The sequence below is a fragment of the Cryptomeria japonica genome, chromosome 10 (assembly GCF_030272615.1).
Source record: "Cryptomeria japonica chromosome 10, Sugi_1.0, whole genome shotgun sequence".
NCBI classification, from domain to species: domain Eukaryota; kingdom Viridiplantae; phylum Streptophyta; class Pinopsida; order Cupressales; family Cupressaceae; genus Cryptomeria; species Cryptomeria japonica.
The window spans coordinates 119,296,431-119,316,181 of record NC_081414.1 but is presented as its reverse complement, the minus strand read 5'-3'; the positions used below and the strand labels follow the sequence as shown (position 1 = coordinate 119,316,181).

General features: G+C 35.9%; 1 protein-coding gene across 10 annotated transcripts in view; it reads right to left on the bottom strand.

Annotated features, from left to right (window-relative positions):
* Positions 1–13,759, bottom strand: part of LOC131072628 (protein argonaute 1) — a 62,067-nt gene extending 48,308 nt beyond the window's left edge. Inside the window, exons 1-12 of one of the 10 annotated variants that reach the window (XM_058008856.2) lie at positions 13,536–13,759; positions 13,314–13,437; positions 12,701–13,014; positions 12,409–12,605; positions 6,198–6,347; positions 5,956–6,089; positions 5,308–5,441; positions 5,111–5,208; positions 4,860–4,992; positions 4,638–4,754; positions 4,191–4,298; positions 4,030–4,089 (exon numbers count right to left, since the gene is read on the bottom strand). In XM_058008856.2, coding sequence (XP_057864839.2) covers positions 4,030–4,089; positions 4,191–4,298; positions 4,638–4,754; positions 4,860–4,992; positions 5,111–5,208; positions 5,308–5,441; positions 5,956–6,089; positions 6,198–6,347; positions 12,409–12,605; positions 12,701–12,898 — 1,329 coding nt within the window. In that variant the 5' untranslated portion in view covers positions 12,899–13,014; positions 13,314–13,437; positions 13,536–13,759. Of the gene's footprint in view, positions 1–4,029; positions 4,090–4,190; positions 4,299–4,637; positions 4,755–4,859; positions 4,993–5,110; positions 5,209–5,307; positions 5,442–5,955; positions 6,090–6,197; positions 6,348–12,408; positions 12,606–12,700; positions 13,015–13,249; positions 13,269–13,313; positions 13,438–13,535 lie in introns of those variants that run through there. The other 9 variants (XM_058008861.2, XM_058008860.2, XM_058008857.2 and 6 more) reach the window with 9 other exon arrangements.
* Positions 13,760–19,751: the final 5,992 nt, after the last annotated feature.

The following is a 19,751-nucleotide window of genomic DNA, read 5'->3' as shown; positions in this document are numbered from 1 at the left end:
GACGGATTCACCTTTCATCATCTTGATGTGATGAAGTTGTTGCTTCAAGGCAAGGGCACGGCTGGTGTTGTTGATTTCGTACATCTCTTCCAATGTCTTGAACATTTCTTTGGCACTCTTCAGCTTGGAGATGATAGGTACAATATGATCCTTCACGGAGTCAATCAGCATTCTTTGAGCTTGAAAATCTTTCTTCCTCCATGAAGTCTTTTCCTCTTCTGCCTCAAGTTCAATGGATGATGATAGGTACAATATGATCCTTCACGGAGTCAATCAGCATTCTCTGAGCTTGAAAATCTTTCTTCCTCCATGAAGTCTTTTCCTCTTATGCCTCAAGTTCAATGGATGATCTCTCCACAAAGTCTGCAAGATCACTTCCATTCAATGCACGCATAATTCGAAATCTCCATGACGTGAAGTTGGGTGCACCATCCAGTCTATCTTCAACCCTGAGACAGTTCAACATTTCGAGTGGAGTGATGAGAACAAATAGGAAGAGGAGGAACAACTACAATTAATCTGATTAATCCTAATTCGAACCAAGCTCTGATACCATGTTGATTTTAAGTAATCAGATTAGATATATAGAATGGAAAATCAGAATGCAAAGTAAATCATACACATAACACACATGTACCCTGGGAAAACCTCCCTCTTGGAGGAAAAACCCAGCAACCAAAGATCTAGATTAGGCAATAACCAATTGAGTTTACAATGAGCTTCAACACATGAAGCTTTCAGCAAATATGCACAGAACCCTAGGACAGATAGCAATCATAAACTTATCTGCAATACAACTGTTGCTGTGACAAGGAGGATGGCAGATTGAGGTTGCTGTCTAAAAGATTGATCTGCTGTCACAAGGATGATGTTTCGCTGACCCTCAGATGATGTTCGCTGCCCCCTTTAGACCAGTTCGCAGTCCTTAAAGGGAGTTCGCTGTGCCTTGATAAGGTTCGCTGTCCTCTAAATGTAATTCGCTAACCTCTGAGCGTAATTCGCTGATCACAGAGAAGATAGGGATTGTATTTCCTGAATGTGTGTCAATGACATTAGCATATTATATATATATATATATGAGACTCTAGCCATCAATTTGCTAGGAGTCTAATTACAATGCAAGACATAAAGTGGCACCAAAATCAAATAACCCCACACGTTAGGATAGGGCAGAGTTAATCCACCCACGTTAAACACAAGATATTTAAGCCTTCTAAAGGCCGGCAGGGCTATACACACGCCAGGTGTGCTAGGTCGGCCCTAGAAAGGGCTCCGACCTAGCTACTTATAACAACAATTTTCACTTGCGAAATTCTTCATTTTAAGTTCAAATTCGATCTCACTTAAGGATGGAAACCCTTGGTTGCACACATTGAAAGTTTAGGACAAAAACCCTTGCCTCTTGCATTGGCAGTTTTGTGTCAGGGGTTGCATGGTGTACTAAATTAGAGTTTATTGTGCATGATTTCAGATTCAAAATTAAGAGTATTTGCAAGCAAAAAACTGATCACCGATTTTCAGGGCTGTTTTCTTTCCAGGAAACCATAGATTGACAATTTTAGGATCGTTGGAGCTGTGTCTACTTGAGAGATTGATTCATATTTATTGCAGATTTATTGACTAGGATTGATGCACTGCACTTTCAAGATAATATCATATAGATTGAAAGTCCATTGATTGTCCATATTTTTTGCAGATTTTTGGACTAGGATTGGTGCACTAACTTTCAAGAAAATATCATATAGATTGAAAGTCAATTCAACCAAATACACCTCCATGAATGCATGCTACAGGTGCCTCCGTGATTGCTGGTTGCTGATTCCATCACCCCAATATTGAGCAATCAATATTTGACAACTTCAAACCCTTCTTCCAGCCACCGTACACCTTCCGTTTGTTGCTGTGCATTTCTGCACAGGTTTGAACGGGTTTATACAGCACAATAACAACCATACAAGTTGCAATCATAGTCATAGTTTCATGCATTGGCAGTTATCATCTATTCCACGCAGTGTGTGAGTGATTTCTGCCTGTTATTTGTGAGGTTTTGTCTTCAGTCAATATAACAGCAACATACTAATTAGTAATTTGTCATTGAATAAAATATCATATGGTGAAATTACAAACTTGTCGTATCAACTACCTGTAAAATCTGACCTGAATTTTATTATTCACTGAGAAATTTGAAGGGATTTCCAACAATTTATGGTTGTACCAGCATTACAAATAGTTTCAGTTGGTTGTTTCTGTTTAAAATTCAGACAAATACAAAGGACCTTCATAAAAATACAAATTTAGGGATATCACAAGATTCACAACAATTGTGCCACAACAGGAAGAGTCCCAGCCAAAGAGCGCAACTCATGTTTTCTCTTCAACAATTAATCCAAAATCCCTTGCATAACTGACAAGGGCAAAAGTGTAGCTTCCACAAATGACTCAGCAACCCAGTTGAAAGAAAGATCACAAGGTGGGCATTCAATCTATTTCCTCCAAGCAATGTGACTCCTCTAACCTGGAGGTTCATAAAAAAACTTCAACAACTAAAATATCTCAATTAACATGATACTCATAAAATAATAAAAAATACAAGGGACAAAGGGGCAATCAGTCTCAATAGGATACTCATAAAATAATGAAAAAATAAAACGGACAAAGGGGCATTCAGTCTATTTCCTCCAAGCAATACTCCTAACTTAGAGGTTCACATAAAAACTTCAACGACTAAAATATCTCAATAGATATGACACTCATAAAATAATTAAAAATACAAGGGGCAAAGGAGTATGGTCAGCTTAATAGACCTTCAAAGCAAGACTGCCTCCAAGATGGCATGTAAAAATATTTATAGACAAACCTTAGTAAATTGGGCACCAAGCAGCCCTGGTAACAGGATATCCAAACACCAACCATAAATTCTATTGGCAAAAAAAGGGCTTTCTACTAGATTCATTGCACCCACATAATACCCAAGACTGTGCAATCTAGCAAGTGTATTCTAGCAGGCATTGCTAATAAGAGGAAAATGTCTTAACATCTCCAACACTATCTCTATAAGCTAGAAAATGACAAGGCCAAAAGAAATGCCATACCACAATTGAACCACTTGTGGAAGACCCCAGGCCAATGAGCATGACTTGAATTTTTTCTTCAATTATTACTAAAAAGAATTGCATCAAAGGACCAAAACTGTTGCTTATATAAATACCTCAGTAAAAATAATCAACAAAGTGACCGTATGGCTTACCTCCGCCAAGCAATATGATTCCTCTAATTTGGAGGTACACAAACAGCTGTCAACTAAAATATCTCTATAGATATGGAACAATAATTAAAATATAAGGCACAAAGGTTTTAACCAATTTAATAGACCTCTAGAGCAAGACTACCTCCAATATAGCATGTATAAAAATCATTTATACAATTGGCTTTGATCTAATTATTTGTATAAGCCTTTATATTAAACTTCAAACAATGGGGTACTTGATAATCTAATTATTTGCATAAGCCTTGATATTAAACTTCATAATGGACTGGTTGATAATCTAATGGGCTGCTTGATATTTTCATGATGGACTGCTTGATATTAAACAGTCCATTATGAAGTCACATTAAATGTAAATAATCCTTGATATTAAACTTCAAACAAGTGTTTTCTACTAAATTTGTTGCACCAGAAGAAAGCTGTAGGAAATTGTAGAAAATGAATCCCCATTTAGTGCATAATTGCTTAAGGCTCACAGCCATAGATACACCATAGAGACCACTAGATGATTCGTATAATAACTTTTTCTCCCACTTCTCCTGTTATCTCTCTTGTAGAGCCCTTATGGATCATTATAATCAATCTTGCACCAATCAACTCTAGTGTAAAAGGGTAAGGCTTCTTGGCATATAAAAATATCATCACCAATATACCAATATCAGGCTCACCAATTAATCAAAAAAATAGATATTTTCAATTTAATAATGTTCCTACAAAATACAAAGATCATATATCATAAGCAAATAGGAAATTCTTTTGCATACCTTGCCTCTCATATTCCATGCACCATCTCTTGGATTTTCCTCTTGTGAGTTATACCTAATCTGAAATTAAAAGAAAACATTTTATGTTCTATCATATGAAGTAAAATATTTGATATTTATACAGTATTACACTTTATTTTTAAATTCCCTGCAATATTTACCCTTGGTGGAGGTAACACCCTTCCTTCAACTTGTGTCATTAAGTTGTTGATTAGAATTCCAAACTCTGCAGCATCATTTCTTGATGCATCTCTCAACTCCTCTCCGATCTGGAAGGTTATATGTTAAACATAATAGTTTTTCTTCAGGTAAACTTAAATTTCTAGAAAATAAATAATAGCATGTTCACAAATATTAATATAATCCATACACACACACACACACACACATAAAATACAAATCAATATGTATATGTGTGTGTGTGTGTGTGTGTGTTTGTATGTGTGTGTTTGTATATATATATAAGTACAAATAATGCCCCTTACAACATTTGATAAACTAGTCTCAGATATTTTTCCTTTATTGAAACAAAATTTGTAAAGCAGTCTAATCAATGTTACAAAAGCAAAGCGCCTCAAAATTCTACCACCAAAAACTCAAAAACTTGCCTTTCTAGTGTTTTCTACTCTTTTCTGTGGATGCAAGCAAGTTAGCTTCAATACACCTGAACGTTGTTGGTCATTCAAATTTTTCATATAAGGTTGATCCTTTTGAATACGACAAAGCTGTAATCAACAAAACCCATCAGATAACTTTGGGGCATTGAAATAAGATATTCTAAAGTTCTTGCACCACAAACCAACTAGCTTTCCACAATTTTGAGGAGTTACCTCAATGGGAATGTATCTTTTCTTATCCTTGCTACCAGCTTCAATTGCTGGAAATCCTCGAAGCCCAAGGCGTATATTGTACTGCTTTTGGAAATAGTCTGTAACAGTCAATTGCTCCCCATTGCTATCAAATCTGTTAAAGAGAAACAAATATAACTAACTACACACCCCTCAAGCAAATCATCGAGCCATCAGATATAGAAGAAAATGTCAAATAAAAGTAGAATCCTTATTAAACAGAATATACACACGTTAAAGCATCCACAGGCACATCAGTCAAGCTCTTAATGCGATAGCCACGTTTGATATGAGTAGTTTCTACACGAAGACCTTTCAGTAACTTTTTCAACTGCAGGAGAAATGAAGCTGTGTTTAAAATTAAGTCTTCTACTTATAACTGGCAAAAAGTAACACAGAAAATAGAGACATTTATTAATTGACAACATACTCTGGATCGATATGAATCACCATTAGAGTCATTTCTGGACAATATGGCATTAACTTCTCGAGGATCCATTCTGAAGGCATTGCCAATGAAGTGAGGCAAGTCCGTAGGCTCATAGAAGGGAGTTACAGCAATGTCTACAGAGATTTATCAAAACATTTTATGCATCAAACCAGCATGAAAATTAAAAATAAATAGATAAGTTTTTGAAACCATTGTAATTAGTAATCATGTTTTTAAAGAAACCTAGATTCAGGAGTCAAAAAATCATAAAATACACAAAAGGAAATAGAAGAATTAAAGAATCAAAAATATTTTCAAAGCATGCCATCTATAAGTAACTTTCATTAAATAATAAATATACATTATGGTATAGGAGTTAGGACAACAGATGCAAAATATATAAGCTAACTAAAGCTAAAAAACTATCAGTTTGAATCAAATCAGTCCTGTTTCTGATAAATAAATATATTAAACAGCACCTCAAGATTAAACCCTATGTCACAGACAATCATTAAAAATATGGAGGTATCTTGGTTTTTCTCTTCCCATTGGTGACTCTTGTCAGGTCACACTACAATGCTTAGAAGTTATACCAGTTCTCAAAATAGAAAGGCCAACAAGAAAGGTACAATCAGGACAGAGTCGTACCAAGATTCAAAGTTAAGAGATTATTCTGTGCAGGCCTAATAGACTGATAGAAACCCCGATAGGCCACCAAGCCTCCTTGTAGCTTCTCTACCCCAAAATGCTCCCCATAAAATGACCTACCCTTTTCAATAAAGCTGCCAAATCACAAAAAAATATATATATATAAGCAACCTGTAAAATTTTACAATAGACTTAGAAGTTAGTCGAGTTACAGACACAATGAGACTTTAAAAAATGCTTACGTTCTGAATGCAGCTTGTCGAAGAACCACATCCATAAGCTGCAATGCTTCTTGTGGAAGTGGTACAGGATCCCCTGCAAGATATTGTGCTAGATTTCTAAGGTTTATCCTGTTTGCCTGTCTAAATACAACACGATATTTACCACCCCTCCTGTCCAAACAACAAAAGAAGTCAGCCTACATAGGCAACCACATAGTTCGAAATCCACTAAAGAAAATACATGACGAAAAAACAAGGTAAAAGTTTCTTAGCATCAAGACCATTTAAAGGGAAATCTAAAAGGAGAGTTTACATGTGGATTATTCATTAAAGTCCTCAAAAACACTTGCGAGATTCCTGTATCATATCCCATATGATTATCCTTTATTTTTAAATATATTCTGGTCATAAGTGCATCCTGATGTGACTCTTAACTAGTTATAACGGGCATATCTTACATCTTTAAGCTAAAACTCTTAAAAGACATACTATTTGACACAAATTGGAAATGAAATTTCGGTAGCAGTGGGAAATGAAATCTCGATTACAGTTCCTTCTCCGGCGCTTGCAAGTTTAGTTCAGCCTCACCACCACCTTCCAATCTCATGAGGATCACTTCGCACATACTTATATTATGAAATTCATTAAAGGATACGCTACTGACGGTATTATGTAAACTGATGTTTGCTTCTTCCAACCAACTCAAATAACAGCCTGTAAAGAAGATGGCTGAATTTCTTTTTCCCGAATGCATTTTTATTTTTTTGTCATATCAACCATTAAATATGGAACTCAATTAAAATTAGTTTAATATGTGATACCTGATCTTTATTTGAATCATAGATGGACTACTCGGCGAGTAGCAAAAACTCACCCAGTCGAGTAGTTGCGACTTCTACTCGCCCAAAAACTTGCTGAGTTTTTGGCGAGTTTTTGGCAAAAACTCAGCGAGTCCGAGCTAAAAACTCGGCCGCACCAGCACAAAAGGAAAAAACATCAAAAGTTCATTGCATTTCATTTTTTGAGCTGGGGTTTTTGGTGAGAAGGGGGGAGAGTGACCAGCAAGGAGATTTCAAACTATTCTTGCTCATTTCAAGTGGATTTGAAGGGGATTTGAAGTGATTTTTCAAGGAAAATCAGATTCCCAGGTTAGTTTGTTTATTTTTTTTCTATGCTTTTTTAAAACAATTTGTTTATTTTTTGTTGCATTTAAATGAATTAGAAATGATTCCTAGGTAGTCTAAATCCTTTCTAAGTTATTTGCACAAGATTTAACACTAGATTTGACAAGTTTTGTTGAATTTTTCACAATTTTTTTGAAGAATCTCTAGTTTTCAAAAAAAAAATCAAACCCTAATATTTTTTTTAAAAAAACTTTGAATGATGTCTAAATTTATTTAAACTAATGTAGATAGTTTGCTAAATTGTTTAACTAAAATGTTAATTTTCTTTTTCAATTTGTATGTGTAGGTTAAGTAAGCATTAATCATGGCAAGGGAGCAATGGCCACTAGATCCATGCCCATCTGGATATATAGGCACCAGTCCTAAAGGTGCTAGAGATGGGGCATGGAGGTATGCCTATGAGGGACCCGATCCTGGGTCAGTTATACGCATAAAGTGTGAGAAAATACTTCATGGAGTCATCAACCGCCTCAAATACCATCTTGCAGGAATAGACAGGCATGATGCTAGAGCATGCCCTGGAACCAATGAAGAAATAAAAAGACAAATGAATACCCTACTTGTAGTTGGGGAAGAGAAGAAATTGCAAAGGGAGAGGGCAAAGCTAGCCATGAGATCAGCCATAGCTGAATCTCAAAGTGTTTCTGTTGACATTGAAAAGGAACAAGAAGCACTTGAGGGCATAATGGGCTCTCGGCGTGGCCCACGTGTCCGCAAACCCACCACCACCTCGCCCATCGCTTCTACTTCCTCTAGAAGAGTACTTGGCACTGTTCCATCATCACGATCAGGGTCCATAGGTGATTATTTTGTGCCCAGGAACACACCTAGAGCACAACCATCATTAGAGGCCACTGGATGGAATAGGGAGGTACATGAGAAAACCGACATTGCAGCAGCTAATTTTTGGTACTTCAACAACATTCCATTCAATGTGGCGGACAATCCTTATTGGCTGAATTTGGTGACTGCTATGACAGTTTCAGGAAAGGGGTACAAGGCCCCTTCTCGCAAGGATTTGAGTGGGAGGTTAGTAAATTACTACATAGTCCACTTGATTTCATTTTTAATTATTTTTTAGATTTTTTGTTTATTAAATCAAAATTGTGTACTAAGACCTAATTTCACTTTGCTCTTACAAGTTGCTCACAAATGTAGTTGCTAGGGCAAGAGAAGTGATGGAGGAACAAAAAATTGAATGGGCAAATTATGGCTGCACCATTCTTTCTGATGGGTGGGCAAATGGCAAGAACCGCACCATCATCAATTTTTTGGTTGCTTGCAAGGAGAATGTAGTGTTCTTGAAATCTGTTGATGCCTCCAGCAAGGTGAAAAATGCAAAAACATTGGCTGGAATGTTGGAGCATGTCGTCATGGAGATGGGGGTAGAGAATGTGGTGCAAATCATCACAGATAATGCAGCAGCATATATGTCAGCAGGTAGAATACTTTTGAATTATCACCTTTAAACATTAGCAATATTTTCGTTTGTTGTGGCTTTGTTTTACTTGGTTGCATATTTCTTAAGAACAAATTCTTCTTTTGCAGAAAGAATCCTCCAAGAGAGGCACCCCACTCTTTTTTGGACACCTTGTACAGCACATGTCCTTGACCTTCTTTTGGAGGACATAGGAAAACTTGAGTGGGTGACTCCAGTTGTGGAAGATGCAAGGAGGATCACCAAAAATATTTACAATCACTCTTGGTTCCTAAATTTGAAGAGACAGCACGCCCAAGGGAAAGATTTGGTGAGAGCTGGTGTCACAAGGTTTGCAACGATTTTCTTGACGTTGCAAAGCCTTCATGCTGCATTGACTTCTTTGAAACAAATGTTTGTGAGTGGAGAATGGCTTAGCTCACCTTACTCAAAGAAGCCTGAAGGAGAGGTTGTCGCATGCATAGTCTTCGACAGCCAATTTGCACAAAGGGCTGCAGAGATTGTGAAGGTAACTTCAAAACTTTATTTTTTAAATTTTTTTTATTCAAGTCTCTCGTTACTATTTGTAACTTCATTATTTAATCTTTTTGTAATTTGTATTTTTCAATTGTAGGTGTCAGAGCCCTTGGTTCGAGTTCTTCACTTGGTGGATGGGGATAAAACCCCAATGGGATATCTCTATGAGGCCATGGATAGGACCAAGGAGTCTATCAAAAATTACTACAAGAAGGAGATAGACTCAAATTTGATCCCATTTGGGAAATTGTTGATAGGAGGTGGAACAATCAACTCCACCAACCCATTCATGCAGCAGGGTACTTCCTCAACCCTCGTTTTAGGTTCGGAAGTTCTTACTCAAATCCGAATGGAGAGGTCATGGAGAGCCTCAGTACATGCATTGAGAGGATGGTACCCGATGTTGAGGAGAGAGACCTCATTGTGAGTGAGCTCCAAAATTATGAGGGAGAAAGGGGTAAGCTATTCTCTTCAGAGCTGGCTAGAAGAGGAAGAACCACTCAAACCCCAGGTATAACATTTGCCATTTGGATTTTGGGATCTAAAATGATTGATAAATTATGTTTTCTCTTTTCTCTTTGCTTTCTAACTTTTCCATTTTATTTATTTTGCAAATTGGAAACACCCCACATCTCAAAAAAATTGCCCTCAAAGTCTTATGTCAGCCTTGCAGTTCATCCAATTATGAGCACAATTGGAGCTTGTTTGAAGCAATCCACACGAAGAAGAGGAGCAAGTTAGCGCAGAAACGTCTCAATGACCTTGTCTTCATGCAATATAATCTTCGATTGCGCGTAAGGAAGGTAGAGGAAGTAGGTGGTGGTCCAATTGACTTCGATAATATAGATCTTTACAGTGATTGGACATCACAGGAGCAACCTCCATTGTTTTCCAACACTAACATCACTGATTTGTAGAGGCGGGCTATGGAGGAGGGGGGTGGATTTGGGCCGGATGACATTGATGAGGAAGTGGAAGAGGAAGAGGAAGAGGATGAGGATTCATTGCCAGTGCCAAAAGCAGGTGGAGACATAGCTTCATCCAAGATGGAGGATGAGCCAGCCATACCGAGCGAGGTAGCTTCCTCAACCCTCGTTTTAGGTTCGGAAGTTCTTACTCAAATCTGAATGGAGAGGTCATGGAGAGCCTCAGTACATGCATTGAGAGGATGGTACCCGATGTTGAGGAGAGAGACCTCATTGTGAGTGAGCTCCAAAATTATGAGGGAGAAAGGGGTAAGCTATTCTCTTCAGAGCTGGCTAGAAGAGGAAGAACCACTCAAACCCCAGGTATAACATTTGCCATTTGGATTTTGGGATCTAAAATGATTGATAAATTATGTTTTCTCTTTTCTCTTTGCTTTCTAACTTTTCCATTTTATTTATTTTGCAAATTGGAAACACCCCACATCTCAAAAAAATTGCCCTCAAAGTCTTATGTCAGCCTTGCAGTTCATCCAATTATGAGCACAATTGGAGCTTGTTTGAAGCAATCCACACGAAGAAGAGGAGCAAGTTAGCGCAGAAACGTCTCAATGACCTTGTCTTCATGCAATATAATCTTCGATTGCGCGTAAGGAAGGTAGAGGAAGTAGGTGGTGGTCCAATTGACTTCGATAATATAGATCTTTACAGTGATTGGACATCACAGGAGCAACCTCCATTGTTTTCCAACACTAACATCACTGATTTGTAGAGGCGGGCTATGGAGGAGGGGGGTGGATTTGGGCCGGATGACATTGATGAGGAAGTGGAAGAGGAAGAGGAAGAGGATGAGGATTCATTGCCAGTGCCAAAAGCAGGTGGAGACATAGCTTCATCCAAGATGGAGGATGAGCCAGCCATACCGAGCGAGGTAGCTTCATCCAGGATGGAGGATGAGCCAGCCATACCGAGCGAGGAGGCACAGTCACACCCACTGCAAACTTATAGGACTAGACCCTCTAGTTCTACCTCTCCCCAAGTTTTTGCTAGAGCTGGGAAGAGGAAGTTGTAATCGTAATTTGTAATTATGTATTTACTTTTGGTTTTACAAAAACTATTTACTATATTGCTTTCAGGCTTCCAGCCATCAGCATTCCTCATAAGGATGCGATTTTGTAGACAATTCGCATTTAAATATATCTGGAATCAGCTTGTTTCTTTTGTGTTATCATTAATTGACTCATTGGATGCATCTTCTCATTAAATTTTGCAAAAAAAAATGCATTTTTTATTAAATTTAAGCGTGTTTTTAAGTTGCAGAGTTTTTCCGAGTTTTTCCCGAGTTTTTTTTTTTTTTTTTTCGAGGGGCTTGGCAAGTTGAGCAGAGTCGCGAGTAATCCAACTATGATTTGAATAATTCAACTCAATTACCAGCCGTAAAGAGAGACACTGATTTCTGACTTTTTTCCATTTAACAAGGTGAAATATTTATAAGTTATGTATGTATAAAGGGCAAGGGAAAAAAGAGAAACTAAAAACCTGAAAGACTTAAAATGCAGAAGCTTAAGAATACTTACACGCCCACAAAATCACAATAAACAAAAAGCCTGAAACCGTTGAATGCTATTTACGATATGTATGAGGAGAAGGGAACTCAACCTAAAGCCCAAAAACTTTCAGTACCCGTCATACATTTTGACTCTTCTCATATTTTCTTGTATAACTTGGCTACAGATATTCTTAAAAAGCATTAAATCGTATCTTCGGCACGTGTTTAAATATATTCTGGAAAATATAGCTGATACTGCTTAAGATTCCTCCAATTTAACCCAAGAAACACAGCAGGGCCAGAAGACTTTCTCAAGTCAGCATCATTACACGACATTTTCACCTTAATCTATAATGTGGCAAAACATTTTTAAAAAAATTGCAAAGCCTCAAAGATGTGCAGAGCTCAGATTAGATTTTCTTCCCCTAAAGAGAGGATAATTTTGAGTTCAAGTCTTCATAATCGCCCTATTCATGGATATCATTGCAGTTACGACAAATCCCAGAAAAAATCCACTCGATACGAAGCTAAAATTTAAAATATAGAGCATTATAAAACTGCCAATGCTTGAAATTAAGGCATGTGCAGGAGAATAGAAAAGTGAGAAAATAAAGTATCTGACCTCCTTAAATCTCCCCCCTGGCCATCCGATAAGACGACCTCAAGCTCCACAACATTGCCTAAGGGCTGAGCCGTGTAGAGACTTTTATGTCCGTCATATGCAGGTCTGGCATTATTCAAAGTCTCGGCCTGCTGCTTAAATGTTTCCGCTATAACACTGAAACTGCAACCCTTAGGAGGCTCCGGATCAATGTTAACCTGAATACATCGAAATGCGTACATACTCAAACTAGAATAAAAATTTAACCAGCTGCGTTAAGTATTTAATAGAAGAGGCAAAAACATTCGCTTACATCGTAATGGTAAAGCTCTTTGTTCTCAAAACGAACCCTGTAATGGTTGGCTAGGAGGTGAATTCTATTACCATTTTTGCCCTGCCCGGGTCGTGTGGCTAAACTGAACTTCACGTGAGGAAGAGAAGGAACAGCAGGCGGCGGAAGTAGACGCGTATCCGCAGCAGCGTCCATTGCTGGGCCCGGAGGATGCTCCATTTTTTTCAAGTTACCAAAACTCGAACCCGCGACCTATCCGCACAAATTTAAGTGCTCAAAAAGACAGCAAATTCTGAAGGAAACTTTAATACACCAGCAAGCATTGAACCCTCGACCTACAGAAGCACATTTTTGAGAAAATGCAAATTATTAACGCCAGAGCTTTCCTCCCACACTAATCCAACAAAAAAGCACAACGAACTAAGTAACTTCACAAAGATAACTTGACGGGGCAAATTTCAAGCCAGCCTTTTCGCCAACGGTAGTAAAAAGCGGAAAAATAAAGAAACAAACGAGAAGTCCAGGCATCATTTGCACATGTCAATTTAAAGAATTGAAGCAACGACGTACTGCTAAACTTTTACATGCAAAGACAAATCTTCGGAAAAATTAAGAGCGAAAGATCTACAAGGACCTCAACAAGATCCGAACACAGGACCTAGAGAAACCTTTATACGGAGCCCACAGAGAATCGAACCCGCGACCGAATGAAAGAAGTTTGCAAACAGTATATCCCGGAACAGTAGCAATCAAGCTTCCTGCCATACAAATGCGTCAGCCGTTAAGATTCTTAAAGAAAAAAGGGGTCAAAGGAGAAAATAAAAATTTTCCTTGGTTGAAATCATGCAAAACAGACCTTAGTGTGCTTACTCATCAAGTGACATAAACTAAAAGAAAGCAAATCGCTGGCTTTATTCTCAATGGCAAACAAGACGATGAGTCCCGATTAAGGCCGTTTGTCTTCCTCTGAATTCAAAAGTTTTTTACGGCGATTTACGAGGGCATTTTGAGTCCCGATTAAGCTGTTTTTCAGTAATGGAGTGTGAGGGCGTGCAGTTCTATACTATCGTACTCTTTTTAGTTTTCGGCGGCGGAAAAACCAAAATTTATTCCATTGGCTAATATGGGTGACAAATTAAGTAATAATAAAAACATTTAAACACAGTTCAGCTCATAACTTTAAGCCACGTATACTAAGACCTTCTGTGGGACCGCCACGTGTTTGTACCACTACTATTTTTTAGCGGATCAATTAAAAATGTGTACGGCCTTCTGCGATCCGCCAAATTGGAGCTTTTTCCATCAGACTAGAGGACCTCCACAGGTATTTGCCTAAAGAGGAATTTCGTGTCGGAGATTTTGCATGGAACCGGTGTCAATGCACTCCAAGCTCCCTCCTTGCATGTGTGGAATTTTGTTTTTAATTAAGTGAACGAAACGCCCTCTAAGGGATGTTGGGCAAAGTGCACCATTAAAAAATATGATATCTTGTCAAGCTTTAATAATCATTTTTTATTTATTGTTAGTTGTGCCCACTATCTAATATACTAATTTTTAATAGTACTTGACATGATTGTAATGAATGTGGATTAATGAGCACTGAGGGTTAATTAATTATTTATATTAATTGTTTGATATCAAGGTATTAGATTTTGAACTTTATAAATATCAAATTATTTTTTCTTAAGGGTGAAGGGCACTTTCATTGGAATTATGGGAGTTGTATCATATTATTTTTTTATTTTTATTTTTTTGTTGTGAAAAGTATTGTTTATATTTTTATTTTGTGCTTATTTTTATTTTATTTTTTTTTATTTTTTTTGTGAAAAGTATTGTTTATATTTTTATTTCGTGCTTATTTTTACTATTCACTTGTGTAGGCAAATAATTAATTTTATCTATTTTTAAAACAAAATTTAATTATCGAAAGCTAGCATATTCTTTGGTTCATGAATATTATTAATTGTGTGTTCTAGACAGGGTAAAGTTGGCTTATGTGCGATGTAGTAATTACATTAATTATTGATGGTGTAATTATTTATTCATCTTGGATATAATTACGCTTTACTTAAGTTTAATTAAGTACATGCACCACATTGTAGTTTGCATATGAGACACTTAGGGAGATGAGCTACATTGGGAGTGTGTATGTAGGAGAATTTCCACATTTTTAGGGTGTGATCTTGTTATTACTCTTATCACATTCACTTATTGTGGAGTGATAATTCCACCTTCGGTGGGTGATCCATCTCATGTGGAATATTTTACTATTTCTCCTACCTACCCCCACCTACCCTTGCATCTCATTGAGCCACATGTCATCATTGTGTGCTCTTTTGTCTCTTAGTCTTGCCTTTATAAGCAAGCTCATCTTCATTGTATGTAACAACTTTTAATGATCCAATTGATCAGTATTTTGCATCTTGATTTGAATACAGTTTATTCTTATCAATTTATTTGTCTCTCTTATTGTGCTATCAATTAGACTCTAGATCTTGGCAAATTTACACAATTACATTAAATGCATGTAAATGTCATTTTGTATGGATTACTTTGCAACCTTTCGTTGAAGAACTTATCTTTCCTTATCCATTGTCTCTGTGCTTTCAAAAATGCTTACTAGTTTGAGGCATATAGATTGTTTGTGGACAGAATTCAACAGTAATTTCTATCTTTGGGAGTTTCAAAAGTATTTATAGTTGCAGAACAAGGTATTTTGTTAGCTTCTTTATATTATCTCAAGGGTTTTTTTATTGTCACTTGCTAAATTGTGAATGGTCGTCCATCATGATTCCCCCTCTGAAAACCGGTGATTTTTCCTAAATTTGTGGTCAATAGCTTTGATCATTGTTTGCTCTTTAAATGTGTTTAAATCTCAAGTAAATCGTCGAAAAAATGTCCCATGTCGTGCATTTTTCTTCTTTTAGGGTACCCCTGCAAAAAAGCAGAATGCAGTGTTTCAATTTACTATCATAGATATTTATACTATATGTATTACTCTGCAATCTTTCATTCAAGAATTCAACTTTCCTTCTCCATTGTCTTTGTGCTTTTAAAAAATCTCATCGGTTTAAGGCGTATAGAGTGTTTCTAGACAGAATTCAACAATGTTTTTTGTTTCTAGGAGTTTCAAAAGTATGTGTACTTTGTTAGCTTCTTTGTATATTATGTTAGGGTTTTTTTTATTGTAACTTTAGTGCTAAATTGTGTTTAGAAATCGTGAATGGTCGTCCATCACGATTTACCCGCTATGAAAAATGGTCATTTTTTCTAAATCTGGGGTCAACAGCTTTGATCATGTGTTTGCTCTTGAAATGCATTTAAATCACTGAAGAAATGTCCCACGTCGTCTGTTTTTCTTCTTTTAGGGTTTCTCGTGCAAAAAAGTAGAAGGCAGTGTTTGAGTTTGGTTTAGAATAATGAATTGTTTTTTTTATATACACCAATATATAACAAAATTCATATCCTCTAGTTATTTGTGTCATTAGAGTTTGTGAGATAGCCAATTGGCTAGTAAAACTAGGTAATTTGTTGTTTGAAATGCACAAGTTTTTGATGGGAAGTGAAAATTTTCTATTTCAGACTAAAATGTTTAGAAAAACTCGCATAGAATTTTTATTTTTATTCTTTTATTAAGGGTAACTAGGAACATCACCAGCCCAGATGTTGTGTTTTACACAAATATGTATGCCACAGTTGTGTGTAGCTTCATTCTAATGTAGGAATTTGAACTTGGGTTACTCTTTCTTTAAATCCCCTTGACAAAAGTTTTTATTGGATAAAGAGAATATGTTTCCACTGTCCATTATGGGTAAGTTAATAATTCTTCTAAAACACCCATGTCAATGGAAACTGAAACTCAAGAATTCCAAAAAATTGTTCATCTTTCATTAGTTCTTGAGAATGTTGTTTACAATTTTTTTTATTGATTTGTTTAATTATTCTTTGGTGTAACCTTTGGTTTATATGGTGTATACGATGTGGTACAATGGAATGAGCTAACCCTTCTTCCTATCATCATGGTGCTAGTGGCCTATGAAAGGTTAAAAGTCTAGCAGTCACAAACTTTAGAATCTTTAATGTTGGATTGGCTACTTTTTAGAAACAAAGATTTCAGCTGCGCAAAGTCAAGGAATCACGTAAATTTTTTAGGGATGATTTATGTTATATGACAGTTATGGACTATTTGTTGTATTGTTAGTTTTTATAATTTTTTCACATTTTGGTTGTAACAATCCTAAAAACATGTAGCATGGCCAAAGATTTCATTATACTTTCTTTACATTTTGGTTGTAGCAATCCTAGAACCATGTAGCATGGCCAAAAAAATCATTCTCAATTAACTGTAAAGTGCAAATTTTAATGGAAAGATTAATACATGCAAAAAAGTAGAAGGCAGTGTTTCAATTTACTATTATAGCTATTTATACTTATTTGTATGTATTACTCTGCAACCTTTCGTTCAAGAATTCAACTTTCCTTCTCCATTATCTCTGTGCTTTTAAAAATTCTCATCGATTTAAGGCGTATAGAGTGTTTCTGGACAGAATTCAAAAGTATTTTTTATTTCTAGGAGTTTCAAAAGTATCTATACTTTGTTAGCTTCTTTGTATATTATGTTAGGGTTTTTTTACAGTCGCTTTAGTGCTAAATTGTGTTTAGAAATCGTGAATGATCATCCATCACGGTTTACCTGTTCTAAAAAATTTTGTTTCATCATGTTTAAGGTGCGCTATTTCCTCAATTAGTTCTTTTTCTTTGCACTAGTTTAACTTTAGTTCTTAGCCTCTCTATTGGGGCATGGGTGTGGACAAGTATCTATTCATGTTTATTCTAAAGTATTTTTTGGGATATGTAATGAGGCTTCTTTTCCAAGTTGTGAGTTCATCTTATATTATTTTATGGAATGGCGCTTATAGCCTGCATAAGGGAACCAATTAAACAATTATCAACAACAACAGTTTTTGATAATACATAAGCTTACTTGTAATATCTCAACATTTTCATTTATAAAAGTCATAGATGCATTACTGGTTAATTCCCTGGAGACTAGTTAAACAACTATCTACTCAAGTTTATTCTTCAATATTTATTTGGGTAAGTAACGAGGCTTCTTTTCCAGGTTGTGAGTTCTTCTAATATTATTTTATGGAATGACACTTATATCCTACACAAGGGAATCAGTTAAACAATTGCCAATAAGAATTGTTTTAGATAAATACATAAACTCGTGATATTTTAGCATTTTCAGTTAGAAAAGTAATAGAATGCATTACTAGTGACTTCCCTAAAGAAACTGACATCCATATCGATATGCTTTTGCTATTGGTGTTGCTTCAAATATCACCAGGCTAAATATCAGGTTCTATTTTTCTAGATCTTGCTAAGGAATGGTAGTAGTATTACTCAGGGTCTTGAGCTATACCTAACTATCAAAAAATTTACATTATATAACATATGAAAAAGATATAAATTTAACATACAACTAACCATAGATGGAAAACTTAGTGAGTATTCAGCTGAGTTTTCCTTGTGACTTTGCCAAGTTTTCCATTGAGACTGGCAAGTTCTTGGCACAACCTTGCCTGAGGATGGGATAAAACAAATACCGCATAATTTTTACTATTTTAATTCATTTTTTGTCATTTTATGGTCTTATTTTGCCCAGCAAGAGACATCTTTGTCTTTTATTGATTCAAGGGTCATGTGACATATGTAATGCAACTTTGGATTAAACTAACGTGATAAAAAATGCATTGGAAAGTTATATCATACACTCAAACCAAATTGTGAACCATAAGAAATAGAAAATTTTGTTTTTCAGTGTCAAACAGTCTATGTAGAGGCATATTTCTATGTTACTTGGATACAACATTGAATCTTTGTCATTCTTGTGCTCAGGGATCTCCTTATTCCAAGGAGCAGGTCCAAACATGTCATGACATTTGACATGGACAACGAGTTAGAGTAATTATTGTTTCATGTTCGTTACTGTTACTTTGTAATTTGTATCTTGAACTTCACGAATAATATAAATATTAGACTATGGATGATTGTTGTTATATACATGCATGTGAAACATAACCTTTAGAAAACTTAGCACAACCAAAATAAATAAATAATAGCTAAATTCACTAGAATTTGGTGGAATCAGTTTTGCATGGTCCATGACTTATAAATTTATTTAGAATTCATCACTTAATCATTTTTGTGGCTCTTGAAAATACAATAAGTCATGAAACTAGTGATGGGCAAAGCAACAAACCTAAATTTATTTACTATGCCTGCCCTCTTTAGCACAGATATTTGAGAGAAAAATAGAAGTTGTTGCATATTTAGAATCCAACTCAAAAATAAGAGTTGACGTAAATGCTCTCAATATTGTATTCTTATGTGGTCTATAGACACGAAGAAAACATTTCCATGCACCAACCACATGTTTTAATTGGCATTTTGATGATAAAGTATATATCAAAGACATTTTGATGATAAAGTATGATCATTTTTTTCTTTCAGCTTTTATTTCACATTCTAATAATGGATCATGGAATTTGATCCAAAACATTGATGCAAATGAATCTTACACAATTGAATTCAGAAACACCATAAATAAAAATAATATAATTTTTTTCGAGATAACCAGAATGGCCAAGGCGATTAGCCATGCACACATAAGGATTAATTGTGAGCATAATGTAGTAAGATTCAAAAATTCCATTGAAATGTTTATTATCCTCATTCACAAAACCAACATGGTTACACCCTAATAAAACATAGGTGAAACTTACATGGACAAGGTATACTTTTCAGATTGCTTCATTAGTTGAAACAAGAATAACAACTTCATCTTTATAAAAGCCATTTTTGCAATAATTATATTGGATGAGGTGACATTTCTTTGAGGCATTTTCTCAAACAATTCACGTCCTTGCCTATGCTTCCCATTTTGCATACAATTCTACTAGGGTGTTTGTAGATTTAACATCTTGCAAACATCCATGTTCATTCATGCTTTAGCAAGTTAGAAGGATGTTGGCAAATGTTGTGAAGATTGGCTATACACAAACCAATT